The sequence below is a fragment of the Pipistrellus kuhlii genome, unplaced genomic scaffold, assembly GCF_014108245.1.
Source record: "Pipistrellus kuhlii isolate mPipKuh1 unplaced genomic scaffold, mPipKuh1.p scaffold_m20_p_1, whole genome shotgun sequence".
Taxonomy (NCBI): domain Eukaryota; kingdom Metazoa; phylum Chordata; class Mammalia; order Chiroptera; family Vespertilionidae; genus Pipistrellus; species Pipistrellus kuhlii.
Window position 1 is genome coordinate 123,496,933 of NW_023425404.1, and position 17,428 is coordinate 123,514,360.

Genomic DNA, 17,428 nt, shown 5'->3' on the forward strand with positions numbered 1-17,428 from the left:
GCCAGCCAGCTATAAGGGTAGAAGCCACCAGTGGGTAAATCACTAGTTCTGTGTGAACAGGAATGCCCTTATAGTACATGGTTCAAAAATAGTTTCCAAGTGAGACTGACACAATGCAGAGCAGCTTGTTTTTTCCTCCTTTAATGCCATAGTAACATAGTCCCTTCTCTGCAAAGCCAGGATGCCCAGAAATGGACAAAAACTGTGGCTTTTACATTCTTGTGGTTCCTCATGGAGGAAAGGTGCTACTCAAATCAAATGAAAGTCATCAGTGCCCACAATAAGAAGAGAACAACACCTACTAGGAAAACAATCTACTGATGCCTTTACATTTGGTTCGCTATCATGCTTTATGATTTGCACACTTAAAAAAAATAAAAGGGACATTCATGCTGTTATGAAAGATTAGATTGATTTTAAATCCTTCCCTGCTTTTCACCAAAACAAAGAAATCCTGACCTGGAACTGTACCAATGCTTGACAGCTGACGAAATACATCCGGCTGGCTGGCTGGCTGCATTCCTTCTGAAATGATGCCTTATGAACAGAACTAAGAGTTTGTCAAAGATGCCTTTACAATTGGGGGTACTGATGCAGGAATATTGAATTGGGACAAAAATACTGAATTGGGACATAAAAATATGGATTTCAAAACTAATTTTTTTTTTCAGGTCTACAGGTCATGGATAGAATTACACATAAAAATATAGTCATGAGAATAAAAATCTACATTGGTGGTTAAGAAACTCAGGTTAGGAGTACTTTTGTCTCCAAGTACCAGCTATTTAGCATATATTATAGTTCTCAACAAAGACCCATCGGTATGAATCTGGGTGAGATGATCAACTCTACTCTGTCTGTGAAATTCCTTTGTGCATAGAACAACATTTTGAGAAACTACCTAATGCTTAATTTTTTGTTTTGTTAATCTTTCCCCAAGGATATTTTTTCCATTGCTTTTTAGAGAGCGTGGAAGGGAGGGAGAGAGAAAGAGAGAGAGAGAGGAAAAGAGATTGAGGAAAAGAGAGAGAGAGAAAGAGAGGAGAAACATCAATAGGTGAGAGACACATTGATTGATTGGTTGATTCCCACATGTGCCCACAATGGGTCCAGGGATCGAACCTACAACCCTTTAGTGTAAGGGCTGACACTCTAACCACTTAGCTACTGGCCAGGACTGCTTACGCTTTTTAATGGTGTAAAATATAGTAGTTGAAATTCAGTGCCACTTAACTTTTTCAGGTATGGATTAATTGGTAGCCTGTTCAAATTGAAAGCTTTTTGATGTTAAAAAATTTATAAATGGAACTATGCCATCAATAGGCAGAGTGTAATTAAAATCTTTCCAAATGGGTAGTATGCAATTTATGCACAGGTCTCTATTTAGTAAATACATCCCCTTATACTGGTCCAATAAAGAAACAAACATAGAGAGAGAAAGAGTAATAGCTACCATCCCTACAAATCCTCTGAAAATGCAGATTCTCGGTTAAATCTTCTGGGATTAAACATGTGTTCTCAAATATAAATGAAAACAATTGCAATCATTTCCTAACAACATGGAATAAAACCAGAGTATAAATTCTTTGACAGATGTGTTGATGGGTTGATAAAGTGTTGATGCTGACATCTAATAGTGTTATAGCTTCTTATTGTATTTTTATTGTATTTCACCTTGCTTATCAAGTGTAAATCGATTTAAGTTTCTATAAGACAAACATAAAATCATAAAAACTGTTTCTAGCAGTCTATCTCACTCTTCAGATAAGTATACATGGAAGGGCCTATGATTTTTTCCCCCATCTTCAAGTTGTTTTGGTTTTCCGGTTCTGAGTTGGTTTTTCTCTTTGAAAGACCTGCCATAGGGAATGATTTATCTTAAATTAAATTTATAAACTTGGTTTATAAAGATTCTTAACATGAGTACTAAGTATGAGAATTGGTGAATACAGGTAGATAATGCATGTTGTCAGAAAGGTATTATTAGTTTTTAACCCAGTTTTATGTGTATTGAAATCCCCAGGTAGATACCTTTATCATGAGAATATTGCTGTGTTTCCTCTGTAGCTGTTAGGTCCAGGGACAACTTGGTACATATGTTTTTAATTGGCTAGGGCTTAGCTCATTGCAGTCTGGTTTTGTAGAGGAAATGCGATGTCCAAGAGGCTGCTGGGAGGCACTTTTCTTGGAAAAAGGAAGTCATGTTCTTTTAGAGTTCTCAAACTGATGTCTAAAGACTGGAATTTATTTCTAAGGTATGAAATCCCAAAGTTCAAGTATGTTCTAAATTTGGCACACTGTTCTTCCATTTCTGATCAGAATGATGTCACCGTATGAGGTTAAAGGAAAGAAAGACACCACCTCTGGGCCAAAGAAGCAGTAATTGCATTTGCAGGATTTCTTTCTTCTGAAACTCCCTTCAGTTGAAGCCCAAATTCTGGTAGACCCACATGATCAATTCATGATGTCATATTTCCCAGGAGGCCTACAACAAAGTTATAGCTCCTTGAGAAAATCAGATTAATATCTAAAATTTCATTTTAATATTTTTTAGATTTCATTGTTCTGTAAAATCCTTCTGACTTTCAATAAATAGTATGCTTAAATTTTGATAGCTCCTTTTAAGAAAATAAATCATGCACTTCTTCCAGTATTACTGGAGAGAACGACTTAGTGGTGTAAAATTCAAAGTCTTCATTGCCTCCAGACCTTGGTCACTCCTGTTTTCTTGGCTATGAGATCTCATACAGATACTTTATCTTTGGGTTTCAGTATCTTCATACATAAAGTAGATCATAATGTTCACTTATAATTTTGGCAAAAAGAAGTAAACAAGATTAGGACTAAAAAACAAATAAGTGGTCTTCCTAATGACTCAAGATCTGCTAATTTCCTTTCTTACTCTAGCAAACAGGTAATCTCTCTACTGTTATTGACAACTAATCCATTTAGGGAGTCTCACTAGATAACAAAAACCTACTTTTAATCACATCTCACATGCAAAATTTGTATGGCAACTAAGATTTATTATCTTGAGGGAGAATTCAAAGTGTTCAGTGGGTAGTGAAACAACATTTTAAACTAGAATTTAAACATATTTAATAAAAAATTTAAGCATGCATGATAGCCTGTTCGACTGCCCTACAAAGAAGAGAAAAATCAAAGAGCTTCCAGACACACTCTTGTTTCTGTCACGGTCAGTATTTCCTTCAGAACAGCTGTGTCTTCCTAAACATCTTCTCAGCTCTGAGGGCTTTGTCCCCTCTACTGTGCTAATCCTCGGGGCACTGTTGATAAGGGTGCAGATGCTTATTCCACCACAAATCACTTTTTTTTAAAAAAGGTGAGTTTAAAAATGTATGTGTATGTGTGTCTATAACTTAAGATATTTTTAAAGTTCTGTAATGTTTAAATTTTGAAAATACTCATAATTTACTATTTCACCAAAGCATGTTGATAGTCTATGCAATATTTTATTATGCCAAGGCACAGTAGGGTTGGGCAAGCATGCAGAAGCCACAAAACCAGGCACTTCACCCTATGTTCAAGTTGTTATATCTATTCCCCCACCTGCTCTCTGATGGGTACTGTTACCAATGGTGCTGCTCTCACCTTGCTTGTTCCTCAGGGTTGCACTGCACAGCCCTCTGAGCTTGTGTGAGTGCTTTCAGTGCTGTGTCTGTCTCAGGCTTTACCATCCCCTCAAGCTCTTCTCTGCATCTCCTCATCCTCTGACTATGACCTTTTGAGGTAACCATGAGTCACTCTTAGAGTCCAGATGGCTTCAAAAGAAAAGGAAAGATTTCCTTTAATTCCCTTCCTTCTATTATCTGACCTTGTGTAACCTTGCCCATCCTTTTCTTCTTTGTTCATCTCAGAAGTAAACATTTCTTTGTGTTCTTGGAGAAAGCAACATGATCCAGTAATAAGAACATGGGTTTGAATGGACAAACCTAAATTGAAACCTACTCCTTACTAGCTCTGAGACTTTGGATGAGTTTCTTAAAATTTCTGAGCCTCACTTTTCTGGTCTGTAAGATGACTAAATGTTCTGTAACCTGCCAAAGGTGACTGTGAACATAACATTTTACAAACTATTAAGGCTATTTTTCAAGTAAGTGTTTCTATTCTCCTTCTGGTTCTTATATATCTATCATCTCCTACCTCATGAGCAGCATTCACTAAAAATATTTTGGGTTTGCAGCTAATAACACCAAGCTTTGTGAATGAATGTGAAAAATCTAGCTGAGAGAGCTGTCTGTACACACAACCTGGAACTTGACCTTGCAAATTTAGCTTTCTGTACAGAGAACTTTTTCCAGCATGTTTCCTCTTTTGCTTGTGGGCAAAATCCTAACTGCTAGATGACATCCACATGTAGGGAGTTGTCTCTAACAACACTTCTATGAGTTGGTTTACCCCTGCATGCTCTTAGACTTCCAGTCTCTAGAGCCATGAGAAAATGCTCTTGATTTAACCACCCAGTCTGTAATTTGTTATATCAGCCTGAGCTGACCAAGTCATTACATGTAGGAAGAAGTGGATAAAAAATGGTCAACTTTGTGGTCTAATTTGGATTTCTATTTGTGTATGTTTCTAATGATATTGTACATTTCTGTGTGTTCCACATTCACACAGATCTTCCTGATAAATGTTGGAAATCGTGAGTAGAGCCTTATTATCATTTCTGAATTTTTTCTTTTTAAATTAAGTTCACTTTTGGCCCATTCCCTCATGGTGTTAATTATTTTTTAATTTAATAAATCTTTATTGTTCAGATTATTACAATTGTTTCTCCTCCCCACCCCCCAAAGCTTCCCTCCACCTGGTCCCCACCCCACCCTCTGCCCTTACCTTCCACCCTGCTGACCATATATGTATGATTTTTGTCCAGTCTCTTCCCATACCCCCCACACAAACACCCCTTTCCCCCTGAGAATTATTAATCCCCTCCCTTTCTATGCCCCTGATTCTATTATATTCACCAGTTTATTCTGTTCTTCAGATTTTTAATTCACTTGACTTTTAGATTCACTTTTTGATAGATATGTATTTGTTGTTCATAATTTTTATCTTTATTTTTAAGGAAGAAATATTAATCAAATTTTCTTAGCAAATCAATTCATAAATTCATTAGTTTCTCTTCTTTTTTCTTACATCTCTTTCCCTCTCTAAGCTCTCTTATTCCACCCACTGGCTTGGCTTGCCTGTAGCACAGAGGAGATGGAAAGAACTGAAATAGTGTACTCCAGTTTTCATGATTACTGTTTTCTCAGTTGTCACATAGCAAAAGAAAGCAAGGAAATCACATAAATGGTTTAGAGCAGGATTTCTCACCCTCAACACAGTTGATGCTTTGGATGGGATAATTCTTTGTTGTGGGGCTCCTGTGCATTGTAGGATGCTTAGCCACATCCTTGGCATCCACCCAACAGATGTCTGTAACAACTCCCTCCGCCACCAGGAAAATAAAACATTTCTCCAGATATTGTCAAATATTGTCTGTGAGGACAAAATTGCCCTCAGTTGAGAACTACTGATTTGGAGCCAGTACCTTTAAATGAAATGACATTCAGAAAGGTTATTTTCATATGAAGTTACTTGAATAGGTGGCTATTAAATTGTATATAAATTATTTATTATTAATAGTAACTACAGTAACAGCTCAGCTGTCTTGAGCATTTACTATGCTAACACACTATGCTAAATTCTGAATACATATATCATAATTTAATCCTTAAAATGATACTGAATGCCTTTTTTGAGGCTTATATTGGGCCGGCAACTAAGTACTTGCGGATTTTTTTAAGAAAATCAAAGACAATTTTTTCATGGAACTAAATAACTTTATTCTGTAATGTATTGCCCATTTTGATCAATGACTTTTGACATATTTCAGGCAGAATCATAATCCCACGTTCAAAAAACTTCTGGTTTTTATTAGCAAAAAACTGAATCAGGTACGATTTGACATCATCATCATTATTGAAATTTTTACCATTCAAGGAGTTTTGTAAAGATCGAAACAAAAAGTAATCTGATGGTGCAAGGTCAGGACTATATGGTGGATGTGGCAAAACATCCCAACCAAGCTCCATTAATTTTTGCCGAGTGACCAAAGATGTGTGTGGCCTTGCATTGTCATGATGGAATACAACACCTTTTCGATTTGTCAATTCGGGCCGCTTTTCTTCAACTGCATTGTTTAATTTCGTTAGTCGTTCAATGTAGACATCAGAATTGATCGTTTGGTTGGGTGGTAAGAGTTCAAAGTAGACATCCCACCAAACTGATAACAAAACCTTCTTTTGATGAATATCAGCTTTTGATGTTGTTTGAGTTGGTTCACCTGGCCTGCTCCACGATCTTTTCCACTTGATATTGTTGTAAACAACCCATTTTTCATCGCCAGTTATCAGTCGTTTTAAAAATGGATCGTTTTCATTACGTTTCTTTAGCAAATCGCAGCTGCTAATGCGTTGCGTTAACTGTGATTCTTTCAGTTCGTGAGGAACCCATGTATCGAGTTTTTGAACATAGCCAAGTTGTTTTAAGTGATTTTCAATGCATGTATGTGATACATGAAGCTTCTCTGCAATCTCACATGTTGTACTGTGACAGTCTGAATTGATTATTGCTTTGATTAGGGCGTCATCAACTTCAACTGGTCGACCAGAGCGTTTTTCATCTTTGAGTGAAAAATCACCAGAACGAAATTTGGCAAACCAATTTTGACACTGCCGTTCTTTTAAGGCTTCGTCACCATAAACAGCACATAACTTTTTATGAGCTTGCAATGCGTTTTTCCCTTTGCAGAAATAAAAAAGCAAAATATGACGAAAATGTTCCTTTTGATTTTCCATTTTTCAACGAACGCCAAATGAAAACTACAAAACAGATCAAAAAACTTTTTTTACTGATTAACAGCTGAATAGCCAACTATCAAATAACAAAATGTGTTTTACATTTGTACTACGTCAGCAAACCTAAAAATTCAACTGAAGCCATATATGTGTGAAACCAGCAATTACTTAGTTGCCGACCCCCCAATATATACCTAAGCAGGAGGTAGAAACAAACTGAGAACTTCAAATTCTATTTTCTAAAGGCCATACCAGATATAAAATGGCATAGCCTAATAATTTCCTCAATTTATTCAGCATCAATTGATCTGTTTTATTTTTTTATATTTCAGCTATTGATTTCTGTTAGAATGGGTAGTCATTAAAAGATAGTTACTTAAATTTTTTATTTGAAGTAAGTCCTGCCATTTTATTTTATTTTTCTGTGTTCTCATCAGTGTTGGGCAGTACATTTAATTAATTTTCTTTTCTGTGTTCCAAGGCAAGCACATCAAATTGTGCATTTAAGTGTATTCTTGCTATGTGAACTATCATTTTGGGAAGTAAACTGACAATGGAGTTTGCCTTTGGCCTTTGAGGATTATTAGAACAATATTACTTTGCTATATAGGTTTTTTCCCCCTGCTAATGAAAATGGATTTTTATTATGCAGTGCAGGATTTTCAGAAGAGCACACAATGAATACACTTTTTATTTTATATGTCATATGACTCATTTTACATGCACAATTTTCACATAGTACAGAAGAGAGATTTTTATTTTTATTAAAGCATTACATTTATTTAAGATAATTCCTCCAGAATATGGTCCTGTTAATGGAAACTCTGTGAACAACTTGTCCAGCTGAGAAAGTGGAGATTCATAACTCACTGTCAAGTCACTGATGCACTGGTAGAAGCTGAAATTAAAACTGTGTCTAAAGACAGATTGACATTCAAGGCCAAGTTTTTACAATTGATGATAGAATTTAACTGGACAGGCCTATCTGGACAACTTGAAAAATTATTTCATATCCTGAACTCTAGTGATTAATAAGTATTTTATTCTTCTCAATAAATCATAGACTTATTGAAGATAAATGAACAACCTTTTCTATGTCCAAAGTGCATCAATAAAGAATTTTAAGTGTTAAAGAAAAAGTGGGTCTCAAGTTATAAATGTAAAACATTCTATTGCATTCCTGAAGGAAAGAACTAGAACTGTATTCTCTATTAAAACCACTGGTCTTTGTTGTGTTATAAAAATCACACATAATCATGTCCTATTTATTATTTTAAGAACTAATTAGTTTTAAAAACTAATTTTTAGAGAGAGAGGAAGGGAGAGGAAGAGAGAGAAACATCAATGTGAGAGTGAAACATTGATCAGCTTCCTCCTGCATACCTAATACCAGCCTGCAATCAGGGTATGTACCCTGACAGGGGATAGAACCCTCAACCTTTTAGTGCACAAAACAATGCTCAATGAACTGAACCACACTGGCGAGGGCAGGTCTTTTTCCTAATGTGTTGCATTTCTCTAGCATCTCAGTCCCTGTTTACAAAGAAATAATACTTTTGAAAAAAACACACAAATAAACACAAACACACACACACACACAAAACAAACAAACAAACAAAAAAACACAACCAACAAAATTGTCAGCCATGGGTTCCTAGATCTTTTCAACAGATGTACTAAAGCCATTAGTGTACCAGCAGTTTTTGGTCTTACATAATCCAAGGAAGACACATTTCTGTTTTGAATTCCACATACACAAGCAGAATTGCTTCATTTAACAGAAATGAGGGGCTCAAGAATGTGACAGGCAATATAAGCAAGAAAGATGGTAACCAAAAGAACAGAGCTTCACAAGAGATTACAGAAAAGTATCTAAAAACCATAATTGTTCTCTGAACAAATACAATTTGAAATGTTTATTGGTTGAGCATTCTATACTAAGTAGAAAAAGTAATATTTAATAATTTATAATGCACATAATTTGTGCAAATAACAGTTTGATAGCAGATAATGTGCTAAATACTTGGAGATAAATGATTCCATAAGATAGTCATATGATTTATCCCTCATTTGCTCACTTCATAGATGCCCCAGATATTGGATATTTTTCCTGTCATTGAAAATAAAATTGACAACGTAAAGGAAAAACTTGGTCATCATCTTATTTATATATAAGGAGGTAATATGGAAATTAACCCTCACACCCTCAGAAGATAAATGCCTATGACCAGGCTGGCAGGTGGATTAGTAAGGGATGACCAAATGACTGAACAGCAGGCTGCGTGGGATCACCAGAGAGGCTGAGGGAAATAATTGTGGATGATTAGGCTGGCAGGGGTTGCAATATGGGACTACCAGGCCAGCAGGGGGCAATTAGGACCCAGTGGTCCAGCCTTGGGATGACAAGGCTGGTGGTGGGGAGAAGTTAGGAGCAACCAGACTGGCAGGGAGAAGGTAACTGGGGGCAGCCTGGCCGGCAGCAGGGGGCAGTTAGGGGCAATCAGACAGGCAGGCACGTGGGTAATTAGGACCCAGCAGTCCAGAATTGTGAGAAGGAAGTCCAACTGCCAGTTCAGGCCTTATTTATTAATGAGGTCTCTAATTAGAGGGGGTGCAGGCTGTATTGAAAAATAGTGAAAAGCTAGTTTCACAAAAGTTCTGAACAAAGACGTATCACTTATTTATTTAACTGAAAACATTTTCCTAAGACTTTAAGATTACACATGTGCTATTTACTGTGGCTGTCACTGTGTTTAGAATGATGAAGAAGTCAGAAAAGTTCTTCTCTGCTCTTATGGATTATCTATCCCTAAAAATGCAAAATAACAAGTGAGTAGGGTGACCACTATATGATATTGATGTTTCCCAGTGAAGGGAATCAATGGACTGAAATTATTACAAATGTCCTGAAGGACAAACCAATACAGTGGAGTTCCCAGAATAGTCACTAAGAAAGCTAACAATTGAATGGAAACTTGACCCCTGATGAGAAACCAAGCATGGGAATAGCTAGAGAAAGAACATTCAGATAGAAAGAATAGAATGTGCAAAAGACCCTAAAGCAGAAAATTGTTATTTTTGAGAAACTGATGATAAACCAGAAGTATGTCTAGAGTGTAGTAAACCAGAGTATCTAGATTAAAGTTATTCAGAGTCCTTGAAAATTATGTTCTCAATGCATTGGAGACCATGGAAAAATAAAAACCAAGAAAATAAAATAGGTTGTTTTTTCTTTCAGAAAACTCACACATTGTGCCATATATATATATATATATATATATATATATATATATATATATATATATATATATCTCCAAAAGAACAGAGCTGAAGTCATAAAGAATCAGAGTCTTAGCACATGTATCCTTTGACAGCTATTTTATGTAGCACAGGTAAGAGATAATAGTGGCTAAATCTAGCATTTGTAAAGAAGTGGATTTATTTGGAATTGTAACACACTAGAGGCCCCATGCATGAAATTCGCACAATGGCTTGGACAAACCAATACAGCTGCCTCGACCCTAGGAATTGTAGCTTCATCTGGAAGGTTGTTCTGCTATTTAGTCTATTTAGCATAATGTATCTTTATTATATAAGACTAGAGGCTCAGTGCATGAAATTTGTGCATGGGAGGGGGTCCCTCAGCCCAATCTGCAGCCTCTCCAACCTGGGGCCCCTCAGGGGATGTCCAACTTCCAGTTTAGGCCTGATGCAGAATCCCTCTTGTAATCTGGGACCACTGGCTCCTAACTGCTCACCTGCCTACCAGCCTGATTGCCCCTAACCACTTTACCTTTTGGCCTGATGTCCCTAATTGCTCCCTTGCTAGCCTGATCATCCCTAACTGCCCTCCCCCTGCTGGCCTGATTACTCCTAACTGCCATCCCCTGCCAGCCTGATTGGCCCTAACTGCCCTCCTCTGCTGACCTGATCGGCCCTGACCACTCTGCCTCGGCCCCAGCCACCCTTGCTTCGTCCAGAAAATGTTTGGTCTAGTTAGTATATTATCCTTTTATTAGTATAGATAAGAGTAACTGAGGAAACTTAACTGTCTGGGTCATATTTCAACCTTCTAAAAATGCTTCTTAGTTAAATGAGTTACCTTAAGTCATCCAATATTTGCCTAGTTTTGGTGTGTTTGCTAATTTTAAGAAACATGTTGGTAAGTTGATGAGGGTTCAAGTAAGAGGAGCATTAGAGACTACTGCTTATGAATTATAATAGGAAGCTGAACCTACTTGAATGCTTATGCATGAACAGAACTAAATGTATAGTTCAGTTCAATAATACACAGGTTCAGCAATATCTACAAAAACAATCCTGAAAGTTATTTATGATAATTTTGCTCTTAGAGGTAATATGTTATAGAATGAAAAAAATTGATTTTGCTCTTAAAAATTGAATATATTTTGCCAAATAAAGAGAGAGAATGGAATATTTAAAAACCTCTAGCTCTTAAAAAGGCATGAAGATGTGCTAGACCATGGCATATTGGGGAATGTAAGAAAAATTGGGTGACTAGATTATATGGTAAATAAGAGAGAGTAATAGGAAAGTCTTCAAATTTCATGATGGATTTTGGATTCGGTGAGAAAGGACCATATTTGAATGTTTTTTAGACAGGAGAGTAAAACAATCAAATCCATAGTTAAAAACATACCCAGGGAAAAATGGTGAATTAGCATGGGCTGGTAGACTGATTCCTACCCTAAAATCAATCTTAAAGAAGCTACAAATGTTTAAGGAAAGCATTGCTTGAGCAACACACACACACACACACACACACACACACACCCTGAGGGACAAGAAGGCCTGACAATAAACTACTGTTTATGTGTACGGATTACAGTTGAAATACTAGCATATATATAGCCTTTTCCAATGGACTGCTTTTACACAGTAATATGCATTTAGGTTACTTCATGTTTTTCCATGGCTCGAGAGCTTATTTCTTTTTAGTGCTGAATATCCTATTGTCTGTTTATTTATCCATACACCTACTGAAGGACATCTTGGTTGCTTCCAGGTTTTAGCGATTATGAATAAAGTTGCTATAAACATCTATGTGCAGATTTTTGCATGGACATATGCTTTAAGTCTCTTGGGTGAATATCAAGGAGCACCATTGCTGGGTTGTAAAGTAAGAGCATGTTTTGTAGGAAGTCCCCAAACTATCCTCCATGTGGCTATAGTATTTTGCATTCCTACTAGCAATAAATGAAAGTTTTTGTTGCTTTATAGCCTCACCATCCTCGATGTCCTTGCTCTACCTTGCCAGCATTTGGTGTTGCAGTCCTGGATTTTGGTCATTCTATTAATTGAATCAGCCTTGCATATCTGGAGAAAATCTCACTTGGTCGTGGTGTAGAATTATTCTTCTACACTGTTAGATTTGATTGGATTGCATTCTGTTGTTGATTTTTTACATCTATGTTCATGAGAGAAATTGGTCTGTAGTTTTTTTTTTTTTCTTGTAACATTGAGTGATTTGGATATTAGGATAATGCTGGCCTCATAGAAGGAGTTGAAGTAGTGCCCCTGTTGCTGTTCTCTGACAGAGATTGTAGAGGATTGGTATATTTTCTTCCTCAAATGTTTAATAGAATTCACCAAACTCATATAGGCTTTTTGCTTTCTCTTTTAGATGGTTACTAATTAATGATTCAAGTTATTTAAATATATTTAACTTAGCATATATCTATATTTTATAGATTTAATAGATAAAACTTTTGCTTTTTTGTGAATTCTGATAGATAGTGTTATTCAGAAAAATTGGTCCATTCATCTAAGTTATCAAATTTGTGGGCACAGAGTCATTCATACTACCCCTTTAATATTCTTGTAACGTGTATGGAACCTGTAGTGATATTCCTCTCTATTTATGGTGTTAATAATTTGTGTTCTTTCTCTTTTTTCTTAATTAACCCAATTAGGTCCTTAACACTTTTATCAAAACAAAACAAAACAAAAAAAAACCACCCAGCTTTTGTTTTCATTCATAGTCTCTATTGATTTCTTGTTTTCAGTTTCCTAGATATCTTCTCTAATTCTTACTTTCTTCTGCTTATTTTGAATTTAATTTGCTTTTCTTTTTCTAGTTCCCTAATTGGAAACTTAGATTATTGATTTTATATTTTCCTTCATTTAAAAGATATGCATTTAATACTATAATTTTTTTTCTAATCATTTCTTTCTAATTCACTGCATCCAAAAGTTTTGATGATTATATTTTAATTGCCATTTAGTTAAAAATATTTTAAAATTTATCTTGAGAGTTTTTCTTTTACCCCTGTATTACTTGTAAGTTTAAACACATAATTGGGGATTTCCCACACATCTTTATGTTATTGATTTATAGTTTAATTGCACTGTAGTCCAGAGCAGACATTGTGTAATTTCTATTCTTTTGAACTTATTAAGGTGTGTTTCTGACCCAGAATATCTTGGCAAACATTTTATGCAAGCTTGGGAAAATGTGAATTCTGCTCTTGTTTTAATGAAATAGTTGATTGATGATGTTGTTGAGTTTAATTCCACGAGTATTTCTTTGAGAAAAAAAATATTATACATGAATAGTTTTCCTTTTAGCCGTCTCCAGGTATCTTATCTACTCTGCTTTAATATGATGGTCCCTAATCACCACCACTACCATCTTTCTTCCTAATGAATCCACAATATTTAAAACAAAATCACCAATGCTTTTTTGAGTGAGTATAATGTGAAAAATTTTTGTCAATGTACTTTTGTAAAGTAGAATTCAACATGAGAACAACTCCTTTTACAAGAAATATTGGGAGAAAGGAAGAAAAGTGAAATAGTTTTGACAGCAAAAGAGCTTTGACAGTGAAATTCTAGGGTAATATCAGTTACTTTTTAATTTGTAACTGAATGTCCACTGTCTATTATTTTATGCAACCACTCTTGATCTGAAGGTATTCATGTTGTTTTCATAGGCCTAAGTGTTAGTGGCCCCTCACTTTATCACTTTTTTCCACTATTAGGTCTGCAGGGATCATTCTAGATGTGACAACAAGTCATGTGGAACCTGTCTTGTGGATTACAATGGGAGTATTGTTGAGTTTGAAATTCCCTATAGGTAATAATTGCTTGTGTTTTTAAAATAAAAATTAAAAATTAACATTTTAAAAATATATAACTATTTAATTTATATTTAATCTTATTTATTATTGATTAATGTATAAAAATTTAACAAAGAATTTTTAAAATATATTTTATTGATTTTTTTTTACAGAGAGGAGGAGAGAGGGATAGAGAGCTAGAAACGTCAATGAGAGAGAAACATCAACCAGCTGCCTCTTGCACACCCCCTACCAGGGATGTGCTCGCAACCAATGTACATGCCCTTGACCGGAATCGAACTTGGGACCTTTCAGTCCACAGACCAACGCTCTACCACTGAGCCAAATCGGTTTTGGCCTTAACAAAGTATTTTAATAGTATATTCTGATATTAATGATGAAGGGATATATGAGAAAGTACCACTTATACCCTGCACTATTTTCTTTCAAGTTACTGAATACTTTAAAGCAGTGGTTGGCAAACTGCAGCTCTCAAGCCACATGCAGCTCTTTGGCTCCTTGAGTGGGGCTCTTCCACAAAATACCACGTGCAGGTGCACACATACAGTGCAATTGAAACTTCATGGCCCATGAGCAGAAGTCGGTTTTCGGCTCTTAAAAGAAATTTAAATTATTGTACTGTTGATATTTGACTCTGTTGACTAATGAGTTTGCCAACCACTACTTCAAAGCAATGTAGTTAGAAAATTTTGAACTATCCATGTAGTTATTTTTAAGGATTGCTGGAAGAATTTATGCTGAAAACAGGATTTTTGAGCAATGATAGTGACATGTCTGCTACTTATTAAAATTCGTCTCTGTCAAGACTTAGTTCCCCAAGAGCAGAAATGTGAATGCAGCATCCCGTTTATGTTTGTCTCCCTATCCTTAAACCTACTAGGTGTTCAGCTATTGGCCACTACTTTATTTCTGAGGACCATTCTATGAAGAAAGTACAGCAGTTGTTTTGAATCAGAATGCTGTGAGAATTTGGTAACTAATTCATTTCTACCGAGTAAGTACTATTCTATCAAAATAAAAGTGTCAATCGTATACCTCCTGTGTGCTTTGCATCATTAGATTGGTATACATACTCCATAATCATGAACAGATGAAATTAGCTGATATAAAAAAAAAGCTGTGTTTTTCCTTTTCCATGTCACCTCCCTCCACCTGACACAGAGAGTGGAACAATAGAATTCTCCATCATTTTTTTCTAACAAGGACATTATCAGATGTATTAACCAAACTTGGAACTCCTCCAATGCTAAAGCTTATGTGTAAATTTAGAAGTAATGAGCTCCCTGTATGCATCATGCTGAAAAGCACATATTCTCTCTGTTAGCATCAAGGCACTCTTACTCAACATGAATATACTGCCAAAGATAATATTAATGTTTCTTACTTAGTGTTTCTGGTTCACAAAACTCAAGTCTTTCATTAAAGTGCTTGGTAAAAACATGAACATATTCACCGGGGAAAAACAAGTTTGTAGAGAAAATTGATTTTAAGGAATCATAGAGCTCTCCATCTAAACGGGTCCTTAAAGGTCTTCCAGCACAATACTTCTTTTTTTTTTTTTTATAGTCAGATCTTTATTAAGAATTTCATCTGCCAACTTAGCGTTTTCCACCAACGCGGGTAGCAGAAATCTTCACCGGCTTCACAATCTTTTGCTTAGGCGCTGCCTTTGTGGGAGCCTTAGCAGCAGTCATTGCTGTCTTTTTAGATGCCTGCTTAGCCTTTTTTGCTTCCTTGGCAGCCCTGATAGCTTGCTCTCTCTGAGCTTTCCTAACTTCAGGCTTCTGGTTCCTCTTGGCCATTATATCAGCAAGAGATTCACCAGTGATGGCCCTCTGGAATTTGACTGCACAGCGGGTTCTTTTCTTCTGAATTTCTTCCAACTGCCCCTTTTTGTGCTTCCTTCTGTAGAGCACAGTCCAGTTTATCTGCCGAGGATTCCTCTTGGAAAGGAATGCCGACTCGCATTTTGCGTTAAGAAACTGGAAAACCTTCCTGTAGGTCCTGGCATAGCGCCTCCCGTGTCCGGGGTAGATCTTGTAGCCACTGAAGCTGCACAGCTCGACCTTCATGGCTGCGGCCGCCGGGGAGCAGGAAGGATTAGGATCACCAGCTCCTATAAATACCTCCCCTGCCAATGCACTTCAATCCACCTTTTACTAGCTATGATCAATAGCCCCCCTGGCAGAACACCAAAATTATTTTTGCTGTTGCTACCCCAATTACTTCCAGATTTGCTTTTTTGGACACACAGATTGATATTCATTCATTTTTTGTAATGCTTTGTGACAACTACTATATGTTCTCTCTATCCAGTTTCCTATCCCCCTGCAATCCAGCCTTCTCTTCTGCAGGCCAAAAATGCCAGTTCATTTTCTTTTTGTCATATTCTTCCACTTCAAGTTGCTTTGTCATACTGACCAAACTTTTGTTATGTTCCAAATAATATGACTTTCCTAACAAAGATATTAGGAGTATTTTTAAGAATTTTTTTTCTTGAGTTCAGAGAGGAAGCGGGAGGGAGAGAGACAGAAACATTAATGGTGAGAGAGAATCACTGATTGGCTTGCCTCTACTGGGTATATATCCTCTACTGGGGATCTAGCCCACAACCCGGATATGTGCCCTGACTAGGAATCAAACTGTAGCCCCCTGGTTCATAGGTCAATGCTCAACCACTGAGCCATGTAAGCTGGGTGTACATCAGGACTTTTAAAAGAAGTTAATTGTGGTAGAAAGTTCAACAATGGATTGCTGGGGAAGGTGCTCAGTCCCCAACTAATGATTATGGTTGAACTGAGTGATGATTAAATCTGTGTAGTTGACAGGGAGAGGAGAATAAATTCATGACCATTTTATTTACAGAATCAAAAACTCAAGGACACCTTCCAGATCTACTTAGGTGATACCATTAATTTAAAATCAGACAATAAAGTGTAAAGTATATTTACCCATAGAAAAAATGTATACTATTTTGAATAGGTTTTCTTTTAAATGTTTTTAAAATTGCTAGATAGATAAGTTTACAGAGTAATAAAAATATCTACATGCTGGTTACATATAAGGCATCTCATAGCCAGATTCTCTTTCCTAAACTGAGACCATCATATGTAGTGCTTAACAAATTAAAATGTTGACAATAAAACTGAACCTTCTTTTCCAAACTTTCTGCCCAGTTTCTTTTTTCTTTTCTTTTTTTGTAATTCACACCTGAGAATATTTTCCATTAGTTTTTAGAAAGAGTGGAAGGAAAGGGGAAAGACACACAGAGAGAAATATTGATGTAAGAAAGACACATCTATTGGTTGCCTCCTGCAAGCACCACTGAGTCTGGGATTGAGCCTGTGATTGAGTTACATGCCCTTGACTGAAAGCAAACCTTCAGCTCTTAAGTCAATGGGCTACCACTCTATCTATTGAGCCAAACTGGCTAGGATATCTGCCCCATTTTCAGTCACAGTCACC

The 17,428-nt window shown here is 36.3% G+C and overlaps 1 protein-coding gene across 1 annotated transcript; it reads right to left on the minus strand.

The window, feature by feature from the left end:
* Positions 1–15,511: 15,511 nt before the first annotated feature.
* On the minus strand, positions 15,512–16,067 carry LOC118702330 (60S ribosomal protein L24-like). Its single transcript, XM_036408194.2, has one exon. It carries the CDS (start codon positions 16,033–16,035, stop codon positions 15,562–15,564), a length of 474 nt encoding a protein of 157 aa, XP_036264087.1. The 5' UTR covers positions 16,036–16,067; the 3' UTR covers positions 15,512–15,561.
* Between the last annotated feature and the right edge of the window lie 1,361 nt (positions 16,068–17,428).

Excerpts from the sequence above, each read along its gene's own strand:
- LOC118702330 (XM_036408194.2), bottom strand. The coding sequence starts at position 16,035 with ATGAAGGTCGAGCTGTGCAGCTTCAGTGGCTACAAGATCTACCCCGGA.